General features: G+C 35.3%; 3 protein-coding genes across 3 annotated transcripts; 2 read left to right on the top strand and 1 right to left on the bottom strand.

Moving 5' to 3' along the window:
• Positions 1 to 4405: 4405 nt before the first annotated feature.
• LOC103838554 lies at positions 4406 to 7769 on the top strand. The gene is made up of 6 exons (XM_033282345.1): positions 4406 to 4548; positions 4648 to 5263; positions 5369 to 5488; positions 5578 to 6326; positions 6912 to 7014; positions 7095 to 7769. Exons 1-6 carry the CDS (start codon positions 4406 to 4408, stop codon positions 7767 to 7769), a joined length of 2406 nt encoding a protein of 801 aa, XP_033138236.1.
• Positions 7770 to 12010: 4241 nt separating this feature from the next.
• On the bottom strand, positions 12011 to 14559 carry LOC117129023. Its single transcript, XM_033282342.1, has 4 exons — positions 13824 to 14559; positions 13654 to 13754; positions 12596 to 13468; positions 12011 to 12481 (listed from the first exon to the last, which is right to left on the bottom strand). The coding sequence occupies exons 1-4, from the start codon at positions 14557 to 14559 to the stop codon at positions 12011 to 12013; spliced, it is 2181 nt and encodes a 726-aa protein (XP_033138233.1).
• Positions 14560 to 16333: 1774 nt separating this feature from the next.
• On the top strand, positions 16334 to 20552 carry LOC103849412. The gene is made up of 7 exons (XM_033281758.1): positions 16334 to 18252; positions 18350 to 18436; positions 18666 to 18902; positions 19016 to 19174; positions 19262 to 19315; positions 19417 to 19560; positions 19661 to 20552. Exons 1-7 carry the CDS (start codon positions 18106 to 18108, stop codon positions 20042 to 20044), a joined length of 1212 nt encoding a protein of 403 aa, XP_033137649.1. The 5' UTR covers positions 16334 to 18105; the 3' UTR covers positions 20045 to 20552.
• The last annotated feature ends 1048 nt before the right edge of the window (positions 20553 to 21600 follow it).

The raw sequence follows: 21600 nt of genomic DNA, 5'->3' as shown, positions 1-21600 counted from the left end.
TGAGAGAAAAAAAAGAGAAAAAGAGAGAGAGAGAGCAGAGTCAGCAGACGCGGTGAGATATCAGTGGGATACACTATGCAACAACGAGACCAAGAGACTACGGTTGATTGTTTTTTTATTTTAGGGAAAATTAACACCTAAACTAATAGTTTTGTCCCTTTAGAAGAAAATCAAAATTTATCACTTTTGGACCTTCACTACACTTTTTATATATAAAAATTCATCTCAATGTTTTTATACTGCAAAAATAGGAAAATTTACTAGACATAAATTAATTGTGATATTACTAGAATGACTAATATTTTTAAAAAAGTATTAGAATATTTTTTTTGTCGAAATTGTCTTTGCTCATAGTTATAACAAAAATATATATTACCAAAGTGCCCTTACAATTTAATCGTTGGCAGAATTATTTTCAAAAAAAAATCTATCGAGTAATAAGTTTGTTTATAAAATTTGTATAAAGAATAAATCTACTGTTAAAATGGTGTTAAACTTTCTTAGAAGATTTATTTCCACGAAAGATTTAATTGTTTGATTTGAATAGAAAACCGATTTCTAAGGATATGTATGCCGAATAAGGTAGCAGATTTGTTATAAATGGTAGATTTTTGTGGTCAATTTATTTTCTTATGTTCGACTTATTTTTTATGGCAGAATTATATATTTGACTTAAATTTTTTTTGTAGACTTTTTATTTTAAGTGGTGGCATACTATTTAATTTATACTAGCTTAAGATTCGCGCAATTGCGCGGGATAAATGTTATATATATAACTAATTTTTATGTATTATTATTATTTGTATTCATTTACGTATTATGTATATAATTAAATTAGAGTAAAGACATAAATCAAAATATTACATCTTGTTTATTTACAATATTGTTTTAGTAAATAAATCAAAATAATCATTTTATTTATTTTATATGGTATGTAACTAAATTTCAATGACATGGACATAGATATATAGTATATTTCAATATAAATATTTATTATTGAGAATTCATATTCATATGATAAACACAAAATTTTTAATGTGCAATTTCTTAATGCAAATTTAAAAATTAAAATATTAAAGTTTCAACATTTTTTCAATACAAATTTAGAAATTATCATATTTAAGTATTTTTCTATGTTATATAGTTTAATTTCAAACTATATAAATATATAATATGAATATCTAGTAAATGAGACTTCATATTCATACGATTTATATTATAATTTGTATCTTGTTATTACCAAAAAACGTTAAACCACTGATCACAAAATTTTAGTGTAAGACATTTAATGTTTTTAATAATTTATAGTCATTTAAAAAATTTAAAATGTAACGTATAAGAAAGAAAAAAATTAATTTTTTATTATATGGTTACTGTTGTTGTTTAATATCTTTTAATAATATAAAATTAAACAAAAAAATGCTAAGACACAAAACTTATTATCAAATATTTATTATTCATAATCATTAATGTCATATATACATTAATTATATTAGGCAATTCCGTAGCTTTTATTTAAGAAAAGTGCGAGAATATTCTTTTGTACACTATTTATCAATTTAATAGTTAGTTTAATATAAAATATAATATAAGTTAAGATGGACCAACTTATTTCTCTAAGAATTCTGAATTTCATTCTCGTGGTGACACGTGGCTACAAAACAATGTTGTAATGTTTCTCAATTAATATATAAGGGATTGTAGCATATTTGTTGACGGAAATCTGAGAATATGTAAACCAAACTTAATTTAATGTTTAATTTCGACACGGTTTACATTAATTTCGAATTTGGTTTATTTTTAGGTTAGTCAAGATCAGAATTATGGAAACTTTTGGTAATTGTCGTCATCTCTTTCATCCATCTTTTCTTTCTTATCAAATTATCCCCTTTCATGGTGGTTTAATCACTTGTTGCAATCCTTATTGACTGGAGAAACATGGATCACATCAAAAAACGGCCAAGGAAGAAACACACATGTAGAATTTATAATTAGATGGGTGCATAATTCTAAAACATGTCCACTTAAGTGATGAGTTTCAATTTAGTTTAAGGCTATGGTCATTAGATTTAATTTAGGTTGGTGCTACATTTGGTGGTATTACATTAGATTTACACGTTGGTCATTTGTCTTTGGCGGTACATTACATTTTATTTAGTTTTCTTTCCAGAAGTACATGCAAACGAGCCCTTATATTCATGTCAGACCATACAAGTGAAAGAAACCACATACAACCCTTATACATCCATCCGGGAACAAGCAAAACACTACAATTAACGGAAGACACTTCTATTGCTTTCATCTTTCACCTAACTTGGTAGGCTGCATCATGGTGCGGAGCTTTGCTGATTCAGAACCTCACCTCAGCTCGGCTGTTGGTCTGACGCGGGTTATGACTCATAACTTATGAGGGGACGCTAGGTCCCGCACCGTTTTCTGGCGGTAGAGACATTCCCCACTTCCCTTCTGGTCCTTGTGGTTCGATCACATGAACCCAACCATCAGTAAGCCCAACTGCAAATTGATTTGGCTCAAAGGGATGTGCTGCGATTAACCCCACCATCAGTAAGCCCCACAAAGATAAACAGATAAAACCTACAACTCAAGATCTTTATCTGAACATAGAGGGAACTTAAACAGGCAATGTAGCATACCTAGGAAACAAGTACATTCATAATATCAATATCTATTAAATAAAATTCATATTAATACGATTGTATCATCATTTGTATCTTGTTATAACAAAAATATTAAGTCATTGATCACAAAATTTTCAAAAAGATTTTTAACATTTTTTGTAACATATAAGAAAAAAATCAAAATTTTTTTATTATATGGTTAATGTGATTATATAATTTCTTTTAATAATATAAAATTAAAAAATGAGAAAAGATGAATTTTTTTATCAAATCTTTACTATTATTAATAATCATTAACTACCATATATATGTTGATCATATTAGGTAACTCAATAGCTTTTATTTAAGAGAAAAAATACACGTTTTTATATTTTTGGTTAATATAATGTTTCCTAGTAATTGAATTTTAGCCCAGCATTTTTTCAATTGATTGTAACGTTGCCACGTAAGATAAATTGTCATCTTAATTAACTGACAACTCAACAGTGATCTTTTGTAATTATTACAAACTTAATGTTACAATTTTTTAAATATTTTTATATTAATATATGTGGGATATTTGAAGGCAAATTGTAAGGATTGGACTTTAAAATTTAAATCAAAAGCTATATACAGTTTTTCTTGTGGTATTGGTTAATTATGATTGAGTTCTATTTATTGATCTAATTCTTCCTAAAATTTTAAAATGTACGTAAACAAGAATATACTAAATTTTGTTGTATATATTATAGAAGAACTGATCAACTACGTAAAGTTCACAATAACAACATAACCAGAGAAAATAAATGTAAATATAAAATAAATTAATTTAAGATATTTTCATTTTTCCTACCTGTAAAAAACTATTCAATTTTTTTTTATAAATGATGCATGTTTTAGATTTTCACATATAATAATAAAGCATATTTTAAGTTATCTATATATATAAAGTTAACATTTTCACTTCTTATGACAAGTGGCAGGAGGATTTGATGACATGTGTCTCCATATATTTTTTGTTTTTACATTTTAGTTCCTTCTTCTTTTACACTATTGGAGAAAATGACTAGACTAATACAAAAAAGTGAGGTAATGACTAGACTAATACAAAAAAGTGAGGTAATGACTAGACTAATACAAATCTTTTGAAAATGACTAGAGTATTTTTTAGAACCCTAGTAAATTATTGTTTAAGCCCTTTATTATTTTTTTTAGTTGTGATTAATTTTAATTTGAAAATCCACATCAGAAGTAATGATACCACGTCACCTAACACGAAAAAAAATCAAACGACGATCATTAACTTCTCCGAGACTGTTCTCCCACTAAACCCTAACTGTTTTCGAAATCGTGTTCACTACAACTCTTCTCGACAAAGCGGCTTCTCTGAAATAATCTCCGTAATCTTCTTCTCTAGTCTCCGTAAGCGTTTTCTCTGAAATCGTGTGTCCGTAAGCTTCTTTTTCAGATTGGTTGTCTCCTCAAATCTCCGTAATCGTATTCTCTGGTATATTTCGAGGCTTTGCTCTGAGTTTTTCGAGTATTTGAGTGAGTATAATTAATGCTGTGAGTTAGATATATGTTTTGTCTGAGTTTGAGTTAGTATTCGTTACGGCTGATTTAGGATCCTTAACGACTGATTTATAGAAGGTAATTGTGACTGATTTAGTATTCTTTGTGACTGATTTATTTATGTAATGATGGCTGAGTTATGTTTTGTGGCTTGTTTATTTTATGCCTTTCTTCTGATTTATCATTGATATGTTATATATGTCTTTTTTGATCAGATGGATGTTTCCGAAGATCTAGCAAGGGATTACCCTCCAAGACTTTACCCTGAAGGGGCTTCTATTTTTGAAAACAAAAGCATTAATACGAATAGCCATTTTTCTGAGATCCCTCGATTTAGACAAGCAATTGGAATAGATGTGTGAGATAATCTGAAGACGTATCCTGTTGGATTGATTGCTAAACTGGCTGAGAGCAAATTGGTGTGGTCTGTTAAGACCGTACATTATCTACTTTGTAGACAGCTGCGAGTCTATAAGAAGGAGATTTGGTCTCTCGTTGTTGATCAACCTCTCAGGTTTAGCTTAATAGAATTTGGTGAGATCACGGGTTTAAACACAAATCCACTGCCAGAAGAAAGTTTTGAACCTGATCCAGAGAATTACAAAGCGTTGTGGGAGTTGTTGAAAGTGCCGCTTGGGTACGGACCCAAGTTTGTTGAACTTATAGAAGCTTTAACGGAGCCATTCTGGAGTGCTGATCAGCGGAAATGGTATGGGCTGTTGTTTCTTCAAGCCATTGGACTTTATGGCTTGCATCATAATTGTAGAATACCCTTTGAAAGTGCAAAAAGAATATTCGATGATGACGCCCTGATGACTTATCCTTGGGGTCGGACTGCCTATGAATTTCTTGTTGATTCTATCAAGTTGTTACATCCACAAGGAGGGTCGTACACCCTTAGCGGCTTCAAGGACGTGTTATTGGTTTGGGCGTATGAATCTGTCATAGTGTTCGGAGAGCTTTATGGCAGAAAAGTGAATCCAGACGAAATTCCGCTTTTGCGATGGGGTGGAAGTCGTACTCGTGCAAGTCTTGCTACTACAATAGCTAAGGAGATGAATGATCATGGAACGGTAAGGTTTAAATCAGACATATGAATCCTGTAATGTATGAGTTATTGGATTATTTTATGGTTGAGTTGTTAATTTTAATGACTGATTTATGTTTTTGTGTTGTAGGTGCGTGTGAGGAAAATGGTGATGAAGGAGGGTCTAGAAGAGTTGTTTCCTCAGTGGAAGGATGAAGCAGATGACCCACAACTTGATAACCTAATTAAAGATATACATGCAGATAGGTCTGTTAGAGATTTTTATGTGCAATCGAATGAGAAGAACAAAAAAACGAAGGCTGGAGTTTCGTCAGAGGCTGAGCCATCCTCAATAAGCAGAAGAAAGGTAAGAAACAGAAGGAGGTGAAAATCAATGAGGGTGAAACTGCTGTTGTAGAGGAGAATGAGAGTGCAAAGGAGAAGGGTCGTAGCGAAGCGGTTCTGCTGAACATAGTTGCTCATCTCGAGAAGTTGGACCGAAAATTTGACTCGAGATTAACAGAATACGACACCAAGTTTGGATCTTTTTCCCGAGGCCTTTTGGATACCATTGGAGATACAGTGAAAACTACAGTTGAAGAGCGTCTGAGAGTTTTGGGGGTGTCCAATAGTAGTCAACCTGAAGGTCAACACGTGATGGTCTTAGAAGACAACCAACAGCCGGAGTCTAATAGTGGTCAACCTGATGGTCAAAACGTGATGGTCTCAGAAGACAACCGACAGCCGGACTCCAATAGTGGTCAACCTGCATCTAAGACCCCTATTGATAAACAGTCCGAAGACAGCCAACCACAAAAGACCCCTGGTAAAGGCCAATCTGAGAAGAATCTGGCAGATGATATTGCTAAAGCTGATGCGAAAGGTATGGGAGCAAAGCTGAATTCGAAGGTTGTCAGGGATAAGGCTGCTGGGGTGAAAAAGAACTTGGATTCGGTGTTTGGTAATGCCGATGCAACAAATGCTGATTTGGTCTCTGATTCTCCTGGTAACGAACCACCATTCGGACGCGGTTGCAGGGGCTTAGGGAAAAGAAATAACTTAGCGGCTGATTTGGAGAGGAATGAAGCTGAGTTAAAGAAGAAGCAGAAGCAAGAAGAAGCTGAGTTGAAGAGGAAGAAGAAGCAAGAAGAGGCTGAGTTAAAGAAAAAGCAGAAGAAAGAAGAGGCTGAGTTAAAGAAGAAAAAGAAGCAAGAAGAGGCTGATTTAAAGAAGAAGAAGAAGCAAGAAGAGGCTGACTTAAAGAAGGATATTCCTGCTTCAAAACGGACTCGCAGTGGTACAATAAGAATAACCATTCCGACTAAGCAAATTGAGGCGGAAACAGACGAACTATGGCCGGAATCTGATGTGGAGGAAGATGAAAGGAAAAGGTGTGGAAAAATAAAGGAGAATCGGCTGAAAGCTGTTCAATTATCTCCAAATGGGTCTCAAATGAGTGCGGAATTTGGTCCTTCTGTACCATTTCCCCACATCGGAGACAATGTAACGATGTGCATGAGAAAATGTTTAGAACCTTCATCTGCAATATATGATCCCCTAGGACCTGTTGATCCGGTTAAAAGGGATAATCTTTTGCAACACCTAAAGCCACACGAATAAGGACTTTTGCACCATTTCGTTGATTTTAGCTAATAAAAAGATTTTGCAGAGACTGAGTTGTGTTAAATTATCAGGGAAATTCCACATGGAGAAGCTCACGAGGATATTGAGTTCTACAGAATCCTCATCACTCCAAGACCTTGGCCCATCAAAGAATATGGATGGCTGGTTCAAAATGTAAGTATGCAGCTGAGTTATATTTACTTTACGGCTAAGTTATAAGTATGGTACAGCTGAGTTATATATTATCTGTACAGCATAATGCTGCGTATATTAGAGTCCTCATTCAAAGGACCAAACAAGATCCCAGCCCATTCTGGTCCAAGCGCGTTGCCTTTATAGACTCTTGGTTCCTTGAATCATGGGTTCACGATTATAAGAAGTTCGAAGTCAAACCGGAAATGGTCAAATTCAAAGGAAGTGGTTACGAGGGGTTAGCAAACGGTTTGATCCCCACAGACATTCAGACAAAGTTGCGGTGGTTTACAGATGTAGATCACTTGTACGGAGTGCTTAATAATGGCAGCAATCATTGGGTGGGTTTTCACGCGGATCTGCATAAAGAGAAGGTTGATTGCTATGATTCAATCGTTGGAGAGCAAACACTCGAAAGTGATCTGAGAATGCTAAATTTCTTTAGGCCGCTTACTGGTATGATCCCTGCGATTCTGAATGCCCTTATTCCTGATGATATCCGAGTCCCTACCAAGAAAGAATTTGTATTCAGACGAAGAACAAAACGTATTGTTCCACAAAACAACCTGAGAGGCGACTGTGGAGTGTATTCATTGAAGTTCGTCGAGTGTCTAGCGCTTGGTGTAGCTTTTGATGGGATATCGGATGAAAATATTCAAGGTCTGAGAATGAAGATGGCAGCAGATGTCTTCAATGAAGGAAGTTGTAGTTTGGTAGGGTCGTTTGGCGATGAATGAAGATGAGTTTTGTATGACTTATGGCTACATATTTTGTACTTGACTTAAAATTATGATTTGTTTATCGTAACTCAGCCACCTTGTTTAAATTACGCAGCCGTTACGTTAGATATAGCTCAGCCAAACCTCAAACCATACCCTAAAATAGGAAAATATTTAATAAGTCAGCCGATTCGTCTTCATAAAACAGCTGTTAAGGTAGATATAGCTCAGCCGAACCTCAAACCATACCCTAAGATACGAAAATATTTAATAAGGTAGCCGATTCGTCTTCATAAAGCAGCCGTTAAGGTAGATAAAAGTCAGCCATACCTCAAACCATACCCTGAATTAAAATAATTGATATGTTTATACTTAAAAATGTTATAACATTCCCTAATAAGTGAATATATAATCAACCGAACGTCTCTTATTTATTGAATTAACGAGTTTAGAATCGATCATGATCTTGAGGTATATGTTGTCTTGCACTTACTTAAAACCTTACATGTAGATATAGAGTGTGATCATAATACAACTCTCCTAAACTATATACAACGCATTTTAAGACTAAATTTATGTTATTTGTTATATTTATCACACCGTTATTCCAAATCCTAAACATAAATCCCTAAATAAACAAACCTAATCTCTAAATACTAAACCCTAAACCCTAAATCCCAAATATTAAATCAGCCGTAATAGGCTATATAACTCGGATGCCACGTTTGTTAAATGTTGTCGTTTGGCGGAAATAAGATAAATGAATTTTGAGAAATTTCAATTCCCGCCGTTTCACGTTCTATGTTTCTCTATATATAGTTCCCTCTCTAATACCCTTTCTTACGCCTTTATCTCTCTAGAAAAAACCTAAACAATATCTCTCTATCCCCATCAAAAGCCATGCCAATTGTTCCTGGAAATTCAGAGAGGTTAGAGAACAGTGTTTTTGCGATACTAAGCTCTGCAAATCGTGAAAACCTCCCTGGTCTATACCCTGGTCCGTGTGACTTGCTTGACACAACCAGCCCTACATGGTTTAAATTTTTAACTGATCTCTCCCTGGTCATCCCGACGATTCTTGCAGAAGGATGGGTTCATGCATGGCCGACATACTGCGACATTCCTGATCATTTTAAAGAGCGCTGGTTTCTTCAACTCGCTGTAAGACCCGACATTTGTTCATATATATTAATATATACCATCGGTCTGTAATCTACCTATAGGAAACATTAACTCAGCCTTCAAATAGCATTTACCTAGCCTAAGAAACAATTAACTCAGCCTTTGAAACAATTAACTCAGCCCTTGGAAACAATTAACTAGTAGTCGAAGAGATGCTTTCCAAAGGACATGAATTATCTCGTAGTCAAAGAGATACTTTCCAAACGACTCCAATAGATCATTTTTTATCTATAAATACAAAGCGCACAATGCCACAAATTCAAACCCTCATTAAGTGATCAAGTGGCAATGGAAGGATCGAAAAGATCGATGAAACGTCCTATGGAGGATGTCTATGGAGCGTATGCTGTTGAAGGTTATAACAAATGAAAAATGGAAACGACGGAGCATTACAGGGCGCTTCTCCGCTTGGCCAAGGAACAAAGGCAATCTGAATCTGAATGGAACGACGCCTCCAGCAAAGTAAATTCTATTGCTGCGCGCATGGAATTGCTTGATGCCATTATCAAGGCCGAAGGCAAATTTGACCTCGTGGCTGAGTTGGAGACACTTACCGCTCAGCATTGTGAAGCCGAAGCAGAGTTGGGAGCTGTGAAGGTCATCGACCCTGACTGGTGTAAGCTTCATGAAAAATAGATGTTGGATGATTAATCTCATGTCATCAACTTCTCTTTTATTTTTATGTTTTTTAAGACCGGATTTTATGTACTATGTAACACACATCATGTTTTATTTTCTACCTATTCATATAACTCAGTCGTGACATAAATTAACACAAATCAGTTTTTATGCATCAATAACTCAGCCTTGGAAACAATTAACTCAGCCTTTAAATAGTATTTAATCAAATATCAGAAAATAACATTATTATGCGTGTGAGAATTTTTGGCTGCCATGATAATATCGAGACTCATTATTAGTATGTCTTTACATATAGGGATACAGCAAGCACTCATGTATTATAACTAACAATAACTCAGCAAGACGGTTCATTTATCCAGACCAGTGTAAATCGAGACCATTATTATGCGCGTGATCAAATTCAGTTGCCATGAGTTTTTTGATGTTTTCCCCGACTCTAATTGGCAAGTAAGATATAATTCAGCCAACTCAGTCGAAACATGATTCGCGACGGTTGGGATTTCACGTGAATTTTAATAAATCAAATTTAATTTTAGGCGTGTGAAAATAAGTCAAGGTTCTAACAAATATTGAGACCTTTATACAATCGAGACAATAAAATTTTCTTTAATGGAGTTTCTTGTTAGGTTGGTTTAATTCATTCCTATGTTTTAATCAAATCATTTAATAACCATGAAATTAAATTAACTAAGCTGTAAAAACAAATAATTCAGCCTTCAAATAGCATTTACCTAGCCTAAGAAACAATTAACTCAGCCTTGGAAACAATTAACTCAGCCCTTAAATAGATTTTACTTAGCCTTACAAAAATTAACTCAGCCTCGAAATAGATTTTACGTTGCCTTAGGAACCATTAACTCAGTCTTCGAATATATTTAACTTAGCCAACGAAACAATTAACTCAGCCTATAAATATCATTTAATCAAATATTAGAAAACAACAACTTAGCCATAGAATATTAGTTTCGACATACAACATACTGGAATAGCAAATAACATAAAAATATAAGTTTTGATACATTACATCTTCACCACTTCCTTGTGTCCCTTAACAGGCTTATCCGTTCAAAATCACGGAAGAACAAGCCGAGCTCTTTGATCCAGAAACAGCGGTTACACATGTTATCATCCTTAGTGACATCAATGTGCCACAAGATTTGCACATTGGCATCTGTAGAACGATGACATAAAAAAGCAAATGAACAGGATCCTATGGTCGCGAAAAGAGTCACCATGCCACAAATCCCAACCCCATTTCATAGAGCGCACTAGTTTACCGATCCTGTCAACAGATTCAAATGGAATACCATCAAAATACTTCCCTTCACCCTCAAAGATTGCTCGAGTCATTGCGTGTGTATACACAACACGCTCATATCCAGCATCTGCTGCACGCTTCATGAGAGAAAGCCCTTCTTCGTGAAGGTCCAAGGAGTAGAAAAACTGTACACCCTTTATATAAAGCGTGCTTGGATTTCCCTCATCGTAGCAAGCTTTCAACAACTCAAAAGGCATATTGAGTCCCCAGGAAACGGATAAAACATCGAGGAAATGGTAAACCCCATGCCGCTCTGCTAACACCTTCATCGACCTCGACGATGCTTTGAGGCCATAGAGATCTTGGATGGAGTTACGGGCCGCACGTTCAACCACTACCGCCTGAATTTCTTCAGGCAATTCAAGAAGAGGGAAAAATTCCATTTACTCTCTCAGGGGTGAAATTGATTTAGATAGACAGAGAAAATATGTAAAAATATAGAATATAGAGTTGAAAGTCTTATTTATTGGCAGTGTGAAACTCAGTCGTCTAACGACCTTTTTTTTTTTTGGCGGGAATTTTTAAAGAATAAACATGAAAATCAACAAATCAGCCGTAATACAAAAATATTAAAACCATAAACTAAGCGGTAATACAAAAACATGAAAATCCCTACAACACTTGCTTACATCGGACAAGTTTTCGCATTATAATATAAGAAAAATAGGATGAAATCTGCTTTAGAAGTTGCACTATCAACTTCTAAAGCAGATTTCATCCTATTTCATACTACTAATTCAAAATAACTCAGCCGTTAAAAAGGTAACTCAGCCTTAGTAAACAATAACTCAGCCCATGTTAACACTAACCCAGCCGTTACGCATATCAGAGTCGTTGAGATGCTTTCCAAAGGACATGAAAAATAACAGCCCGGCCATAAGTATTAACTATTAAAATCAACAACCCAGACGTAAGAAAAACATGAAAATCAACAAATCAGCCGTAATACAAAAACATTAAAACCATAAACTAAGCCGTAATACAAAAACATGAAAATCCCTACAACAACCCAGACGTAATAAAAACATGAAAATCAACAAATCAGCCGTAATACAAAAACATTAAAACCATAAACTAAGCCGTAATACAAAAACATGAAAATCCCTACAACACTTGCTTACATCGGACAAGTTTTCGCATTATGACCAGTCTGTCTACATTGAGAACATGTGTGCTCTTTCCTAGGACGTTTGTTTGATAGTGCAACTTCTAAAGCAGATTTCATCCTATTTTTCTTCGGTCTGCCTGGTGGTTGACGTACAGTCGGGGGCAAGCAGCGTTGGTTAGCCACGAGTTCTGGAACAGGTTGCGCTGAATCAACCGGCATGACCGATTCAGCGTATGCGCTAACCAAATAATTGCTGGTATAGTAAGGACTGCACAGGGATATACGAGAAACATTCCTGTACTCCGCCGCTGCGATTGCGTGTACATATGGTAATTTCTCGAGTTCGAAACGGCGACATGTGCACTTTCGCTCTACCAAATTAACAACATGCAAAGACTCGCCGGAAGATCCATATTTAACTTCAGTGTGATGATCATCAATCCTCTGTACCGCTAAATCTCTGGCGGCAGTTACACGACCCTATTAAAATAATATATAATTAATGTGAAACGACTGACTTAGTACATTCTTAAGAGCTGTAAAGACTGACTTATGAATTTAAAGGCTGACTAATTTTTTTAAAGGCTTACTTACATGTAGTAGTTTCTCCACACCACGAGTAAGCGTGGTTCGCTGCGATCTGGCATCCTCTCTTCGTTCAGCAAACCATCTGGTCATCATAACCCGTATCGATTCTAATATCCGAACAATGTTAAGACCTCTAGCATTCGACAATGCTCTGTTCATTAATTCCGCTATGTTCGTAGTCATCAAATTGTACCTCTCGCCCGGAAAATGAACACACGTCCACAGTCGGACATCAGCCCTTTGGAGGTAGCCGTGGAGTGCTGGATTAATCGCTTCAATCTCCTCCAAAATCTGAGTAAAGTCAGACATCCTAAAACATCTCGCCGCTTTCTTCACCAGACGAAATGCATCTTTTCCTTTGTACCGTCCCAGTATATTCTTATATAGATGGTACGTGCAAATTCCACGAGAAGCAAGCGGATACACATTTGTAATTGCTTTCCCAATCGAGTTATGCCTATCCGAGATTATCGCAAGACCCTCGTCGTCAGGAATCAAAAGTTTTAGTTGCGTAAAAAACCAATGCCAGGAATCATCATTTTCAGTGTCAACCACTGCGAAGGCTATTGGAAAAATCTGAAAGTTACCATCCTGAGCTAGTGCTGTGAGAATCGTCCCTTTGTATCTACCATTAAGAAACGTACTGTCGACAACCACAACTTTGCGCATGAAAGGAAGCCCATTTACGCTCGCACCAAACGCAAGAAACACATACATGAATTTTCCATTCTCATCGATTTGAAGACGCGCAACTGTACTCGGATTTTCCCTTATTATCATGTATAAGTAAGAAGCCAAGCGTTCAAACCCACTCTCAGGTGTTCCCTGAACAATTTCCCTTGCAAATTTCAGCGTCCGGTAAGATTTCCAATATTCCATCTGTTCACATGAAAAACGATACACATAACTCAGCCACATCATACAATTAAGTCAGTCACAACGTAAAACTAATTCAACACTATTTTAATATAACTCGGCTGCATTGTGTAAATATATCAGCCGCTACGAAACACATATTACTCAGCTGTTTCGTAAACATAACTCAGTTACACCAAAGTAATTACCTTTACACCAAACTGCTTAGTGATAGCTATTCCAACACTCGTAGGGCGAACGGCCGGACCAACGTCGCCGAGAAAGTTCTTGTACAACTCTCCTAAAATATCTGGTGTTGCATTTCAACATTGATTAGAACGCTCAGTTGTAGAACATGTATGATTCGATTCGTAAATACAAACATAGAACGCCGGGGATTCCCCTTTGGTAGAAGCACAAACCCTCCAGATACATCCATCAACCCAACACTTAACAATGAATAATGTTTGGGTTGATATGTCTACATCATAATCAAATCGATCCTTCACCGTAAGAAGTTTCAATCGTCTCTCCAAATCGGCTTTACTCTCGTATCGTTGCCCTACCGCAAGATTTAACGACGACATCTCCAACCTTAGAAGAACCTCCTCACTCTCTTTAGACCCGCTCATCGAGAAGTTCTGATATATCTTCTTGGGAGGTATCGTTGGTGACTCTTCGCCTTCTAAAGGAGACTCACCGTATGAGCTGAAGTTATCATCTTCAGATGACGCACCGTCCGAGTCATCGAACATATCAAATCGGCTATCAAATTCATCGTCTTCTTTGTTTTCTTTGCATGTTTCATCTTCTCCGCCTACGTTCTGATTTTCTCCTTCCACAATACTAGAGCAATCAATCTCATTGTCCTCTTCTTCCTTCTCTGAACTGCAACCATCGTAACTCCCACTGTAATTATCGTCTCTGGACTCAACTTTTGACGCTTCTACTTCTGAGCTAAAACTGAAGTTTGTTTTAGTCTTCTCTCTTGCTCTGTCGTCCTTGTTCTCCGTAATCTCAACACAAAGACGTAGTTGTTCGATTTTCTTTAGGGCTACAAAACCTTGCAACTGCCGAGTATTGGACACGTACACTGGTGGAGTGTCGTGCGCCATTGTTTTCAATGATTTATTCGAGAACATGTAATATATAACTCAGACACCCTAAGTCAGTCCACATGTAGTAAGTAAGTCTGCCGAAACGTGGATACTAGTTCAGTAATTAATCTTTTTCGATAACCCAGCTGTAAATAGGATGAAATACAATAAGCCAACCATATCGTTTAACAATTCAGCCGTAAAACAATATTATTCTAGTAATTAATCTTTCGCTAATAACTCAACCACAATATAGCTGAGTTTCATGTTAAACCATCCAGTTTCGGCTGATTTAAAATAACCCAGCCGTCAAACATCCCATAACCCAGCCATTCGGTGTTTATTAACTCATCTGTGGGTATATAACTGAGTCGTGTCTTTACTACGACTCAACCAAATTTTCCAGAAATTAATCCATCGATGATTAAGTCAGCCGTAACGTCAGTACGTAAGTCAGCCGTTGTCCAATAACTCAACTAGATTCATATAACTCAACCCTTACACGTGGTTTACTTATCCACTACAAGAAAACAGCGATATTCTGACGGACATTCCGACGGAAAATGAATTCCTCGGAATATCCCAAGGAATTTCCGAGGAAACACAAAATTTGGTTTCCTCGGAATTTCCTCGGAATATACTGATGGAATATTCTTATGGAATACCGAGGAAAATTGTATTCCTCGGAAAAAACCGATGAATTCCGAGGAAATATTATAGACGTTAGAGAGCCGTTGGGGGATTTTAAAAATTCCGAGGAAATTCTGACGAACTAGCCGTTGGCATCGGAATTTCGTCGGAATTTCCTCGGTCTGTCGGCAGGATTTCAACTATAAATACAAGCATCCCTCTTCCTCTTCATTCACTCCATATCTTCATCCTCCCTCTCACTCTCTTTACACACGAATTTGATTCATAAAAACCATGTCTTCTTCAAATTATTTTCGTTCTTGGATCGATCGACCTCATTTGGATCCGAACACGAGATTGCTTACGGAAGAATACCAACAACCGGAAGCAAAAACAGGTATGTTAAGATGTCCTTGCTCTAATTGTAAAAATAAAAAGGTTATTAAAGAGTGGGATGTTTGGACTCATATATATTTGAGTGGGTTTACACGAAGTTACAAAATTTGGTATCATCATGGGGAAACTGATTATGAACATGGTAGTACTAGTACTAGCGAACCTCAGCCAGCGGTTAGATTAGAATAACCAATTAGAACGGATGTAGATTATGGTGTAGGTACTGAGCAGATGGTAAATGATCATTTTAGAGGGGAAGATTTACCCAATGCAGAAGATAGGAAATTTTATGATATGTTGGATGCTGGAAAGCAACCATTGTACGAAGGTTGCAGAGATGGTCATTCAGCTTTATCATCTGCTACAAGATTGATGGACATTAAAACGGATTATAATTTGGCTGAAGACTGTGTGGATGCGATTGCTGATTATGTAAAAGGTATTCTATCCGAAGATAATGTAGCTCCTGGCTCATACTACGAGGTTCAGAAACTCTTAGCTGGTCTTGGTTTATCGTATCAGGTAATAGATGTATGCAGAGACAACTGCATGATTTATTGGAGGGCGGATGAACAGCGGGTTTCATACAAATTTTGTGAGAAGCCTCGTTATAAAGATACGAGTGGAAGAGTTCCAGTGCCATATAAAAAGATGTGGTATTTGCCTTTGAGGGAAAGGTTGCAGAGGTTGTATCTGTCTGAACGCACAGCGCAACCAATGAGATGGCATGCGGAGCACTCAACAGATGGTGAGATCAGACATTCTTCAGATGCAAAAGCGTGGAAGCATTTCCAATCAAAGTATCCCGACTTTGCGTATGAGAGAAGAAATATCTACCTTGGATTATGTACTGATGGTTTCAGCCCGTTTGGCAAGAGTGGAAGACACAAGTTCCGAGGGAAAGATGTTCCTCGGAATTTTCCGAGGGAAAGATGTTCCTTGGAATTTTCCGAGGGCCAAGTTCCTCGAAAATTCTCGATGAACATTTCGAGGAATGTTTCGTCGAAACTTCCGAGGATTGGAGCATCGGAATTCCATCGAAATATTCCGAGGAAGGCGTCCCTCAGTATATTCCGAGGAATCTTCCGACGAACTTGGTATCCTCGGAGTTTCCTCGGAATTTAGTTTCCTCGGAATTCCATCGGAAATTTCCGAGGGATTTCCGAGGAAATATGAATTTCCGAGGGATTTCCGAGGAAATATGAATTTCCGAGGGATTTCCGAGGAAATATGAATTTCCGAGGAGATATTTCCGAGGACTTTTTTCGTCGGTATGTCCTCGGAATAGCGTTATTCCGACGACATACCGACGATTTTTTCCCTCAGTATGCCGATGTTTTCTTGTAGTGATCGTCTTAAATCAGCCTTTTTTACTAAGTCAACTATTTTATTATAAGTCAACCGAAACTTATACATATACCAGCCGTAACGAAAGACATATTCTTTTACGGCTGACTTAATGAAAACACGGAAGCGTATTCCTACGTGTCGCCGGATTTTTGCTTATGTGGCGTTAAAAAGTAATGGCATTCTCGTAAATACGTTTTTTTCTCATAATGTGGATAAAGGGCACGCTTGGTTCTGGTCATAAGTCCTAAAATATATAATATCTGAGTCAACTTCCCAACTCTATAAATCGCTTTAAACAACACTAAACCTCTAAATTTCAAAAGCTGTTCCAGCTAACATTTATGGTTGCGGGAGGAAAATTTTTTAAAAAAAACTCTATAAAAATAAAAATATTCCATTATAATTTTAAATTGAAAAAATAGAAGTATATATTTGATTTATATTATAAAAGTTTAAAACAAAAATATTTATATAATTTTTAAAAATTTAAAAATATAATTTAAATATAGAAATTTTATATTTGTTATAATAATATGATTTTAAAAATTTTTATAATTATATAAAAATATGAATATTGTTAATTTATTATTTAACTATTGCTGCATTTGATAGTAACAAGTCATAATTATTCCGCAAACGCAACAATTTCTAACCATTGTACCAGTCGAACAGATCGTTTAATAACGTTTAAAACTGCAACTATCCACATTCACAAACGTCCGTAACTACGTCTGCAACCGTTAGGGTTACACCAGTTAGGCCCGAGTAAAATCCACACTAGCAAGGAATCGGAGAAAGTATACAGAAAATAAATTAATTTAACATATTTTTATTTTCCCACTTCTGTAGTAAACCATATGAGTACATTAATAGCATGTGTATATGCCCGAAATGAAGTAACATATTTCAAGGAATTATCTATATGATCAAATTGGATCTTGTCTACTTTTAATTAAAAGATGGGAGAGAAACTAGGTAAAAGACAATCCTGGAAAAGTGAATTAAGTTAAGGGCAATAAGACACAATTAAATTATAAGAGATATTGAGTTGTTACTTTCTTCTTTTTTTTTGTTATATGTGGATTGATATTAAACACCAAAAGTATAAAGATGTTCTATACACAATCATCTCATCTAAGTTAAGTATATAAACCTGAAGACCTAGTAGCAGTCCAAAATAGAATCGTCATGATCAATCAAATGGTAGTGACTTTTGTGCTCGGCATTCTAATCATACCAGCAATTGTCATCAATGGAGAGTTTTCAGATACTCATGATGCTAAAATAGATCTACTTTTAAAGAAACTCAACAAACCTGCTGTTAAATCCATCAAGGTTGATTAATTTTAGTCCTATAGAGAAAATTACTCCTAATTACACCAATTTCATTTGCGTTTAATTCTTACACACGTACGTCTTTTAATATATGCAGAGTCCATACGGAGGTATAATAGATTGTGTCCATATGAAGAATCATCCTATTTATGATCATCCTTTATTTAAAAACCACACTATTCAGGTCTGGATTTTTTTCCGGTTTTAAGTTTCACTTTTTCTTGTTATGAACATATATATTATGTTCAATATAAGATTTTGATAATTTTGTATATAATTTTCTAATTCCAAAAGCATTACAAATAGTTGTGATACATAAGCACCCATGTCAAACTGTCAAACCCGGATTAGTAGAACTAAGATATGGTTTAATTTTCCTCTGTTTATATAAAAATATTGATGTTATGTTTTAGATGAAACCAAGTGGTGACCACGATAAATGGAACAATGATACTTTAAATATAGACGACGAGAGTATAGTTACTCAACTCTGGACAATCAATGGAAAATGTCCCCAAAATACTATTCCAATCAGAAGAACGACAAGAGAAGATATTTTACGAGCGGAATCAATAGAAAACTATGGCAAAAAATATCCCAACAACATTCCTCGAAGAAAACCAGCCAATTCGACTAATGAAATCCATGAGGTGCATTCCTTTATATGATTCAATAACCATTTGAAGACCATTGCTTTCTCTTTAGTCGTACATGTCTACAAATTTGTATTTTATAATTCATATATGTGTGTGAACATATATAGTATGCCACCCTCCGCGTAAATGGAATCTTTCGTGGAGCTGAAGCAGTTATAAATGTGTGGAAGCCTTATGTGCAAATGCCAAGAGAATTTAGCCTAGCACAAATGTGGCTTGAGGCGGGTCCTCCTTCTAACCTTAACACCATTGAATTTGGTTGGCAGGTCTTAGCTTCTTATTTCAGTTCCATATTTATAAATATATTATAGTATTCTCTTTGTAGTCTTTCACTAACCGTTATTTCTAATTAGGTCTATCCAGGACGTTATGGTGATGACAACGCTAGATTCTTTGTTTACTGGACTGTAAGTTGATAATATTATTTCACTTTGGCTATATTTTGTTGGAATATATACTTATAGATATGGTTATTGTTCTTTATGTATGTTTTCTAACATGGAAATAGGCAGATGGGTACCGTTCAGGCTGCTACAATCTTGATTGTCCAGGCTTTGTTCCTGTCAATCAAGCATATGTCTTAGGAGAACCTATTGGTCATGTTTCTACCTTAGGTGGTCAGCAATATGAGATTCCGACAACTATATGGAAGGCAAATATAATACAAAATTCTTTCAGAATATAACTACAACAATTATACTTACAGATATATTTCAAAGCTGAGAACTAATTTTTTTTTTTTTTAATCATAGGATCCCCGGACAGGGAACTGGTGGTTGAAACTTAATCACCATGTATTTATCGGATATTGGCCTTCCATATTGTTCAATCATCTACGAAATGGGGCAACCGATATTACATGGGGAGGCGAAATAACAAATTATAGAGTTAATTTACAACATACAATGACAAACATGGGAAGTGGGGGTTTCGCATCGGAAGGATATGAAAGAGCTAGTTATTTTAGAAAACTTAAGATATATGATGAATGTAATACATGGAAACCAATTCATGATCGTGTTCCTGAATATTTCATTACCCAAGAGAGTTGTTACAATATAAGATATGCCTATGAAACTGACTGGGGGGATTATTTCTTTTATGGTGGTCCTGGTCGAAATCTGTATTGTACATGATTACATATTAACATGTTGTAGATGCAACTATGCCATTATCAGTCATCTATGTTATTTTCCACCATCATATAGTGTTAGTGATTTGCAAGTGATTATTAAATGATCCTTTTGGTCTTAACACCGATAAAACGCAATAAAAAATCATCAGATAGTTTAATGACTTGAATATTTAGTTGACTCTTTATATAAGTTTCTTGACTGGTTATCTCTCTAACATTAGAAACTTATAACATTTTTTGGGTTTAACTGTTCGAGAAACTTATAACATGGCAGTAGATATATAATTGAGTGTCGTCTAAACAGTTATATATAAAGAAAGGAACGGAAAAGAAACCAAAAGAGAGTGAATTTCCAGAATAAAATATGAATCGGAAGGAGAGTACTCTGACATGGGAGAAAGGTGAACCTGGCTATGATGCTCTTCGACGAGTTAGAGATGAAAATGAAGTCCAAGGAGAGATAGAGATAGTGTGAGCGATGGAGAGTTTGACTGAGAGAAAAAAAAAAAGAGAAAAAGAGAGAGAGAGCAGACGCGGTGAGATATCAGTGGGATACACTATGCAACAACGAGACCAAGAGACTACGGTTGATTGTTTTTTATTTTAGGGAAAATTAATATCTAAACTAATAGTTTTGTCCCTTTAGAAGAAAATCAAAATTTGTCACTTTTGGACCTTCACTACACTTTTTATATATAAAAATTCATCTCAATGTTTTTATACTGCAAAAATAGAGAAATTTACTAAAATGACACAAATTAATTGTGATATTACTAGAATGACTAATATTTTTAAAAAATTATTAGAATATTTTTTTTGTCGAAATTGTCTTTGCTCATAGTTATAACAAAAATATATATTACCAAAGTGCCCTTACATTTTAATCGTTGGCAGAATTATTTTCAAAAAAAAAAATCTATCGAGTAATAAGTTTGTTTATAAATTTTTTATAAAGAATAAATCTACTGTTAAAGTGGTGTTAGACTTTCTTAGAAGATTTATTTCCACGGAAGATTTAATTGTTCGATTTGAATAGAAAACCGATTTCTAAGGATATGTATGCCGAATAAGGTAGCAGATTTGTTATAAATGGTAGATTTTTGTTGTCAACTTATTTTCTTATGTTCGACTTATTTTTTATGGCAGAATTATATATTTGACTTAAAAAAATTTTGTAGACTTTTTATTTTAAGTGGTGGCATACTTTTTAATTTATATTTTGGCATATTTGGTGACGGAAATCTGAGAATATGTAAACCAAACTTAATTTAATGTTTAATTTCAACACGGTTTACATTAATTTCGAATTTGGTTTATTTTTAGGTTAGTCAAGATCAGAATTATGGAAACTTTTGGTAATTGTCGTCATCTCTTTCATCCATCTTTTCTTCCTTATCGAATTATCCCCTTTCATGGTGGTTTAATCACTTGTTGCAATCCTTATTGATTGGAGAAACATGGATCACATCAAAAAACGGCCAAGGAAGAAACACACATGTAGAATTTATAATTAGATGGGTGCATAATTCTAAAACATGTCCACTTAATTGATGAGTT

The sequence above is a fragment of the Brassica rapa genome, chromosome A10 (assembly GCF_000309985.2).
Source record: "Brassica rapa cultivar Chiifu-401-42 chromosome A10, CAAS_Brap_v3.01, whole genome shotgun sequence".
NCBI lineage: Eukaryota > Viridiplantae > Streptophyta > Magnoliopsida > Brassicales > Brassicaceae > Brassica > Brassica rapa.
This window is presented reverse-complemented; position numbering and strand designations above follow the sequence as displayed.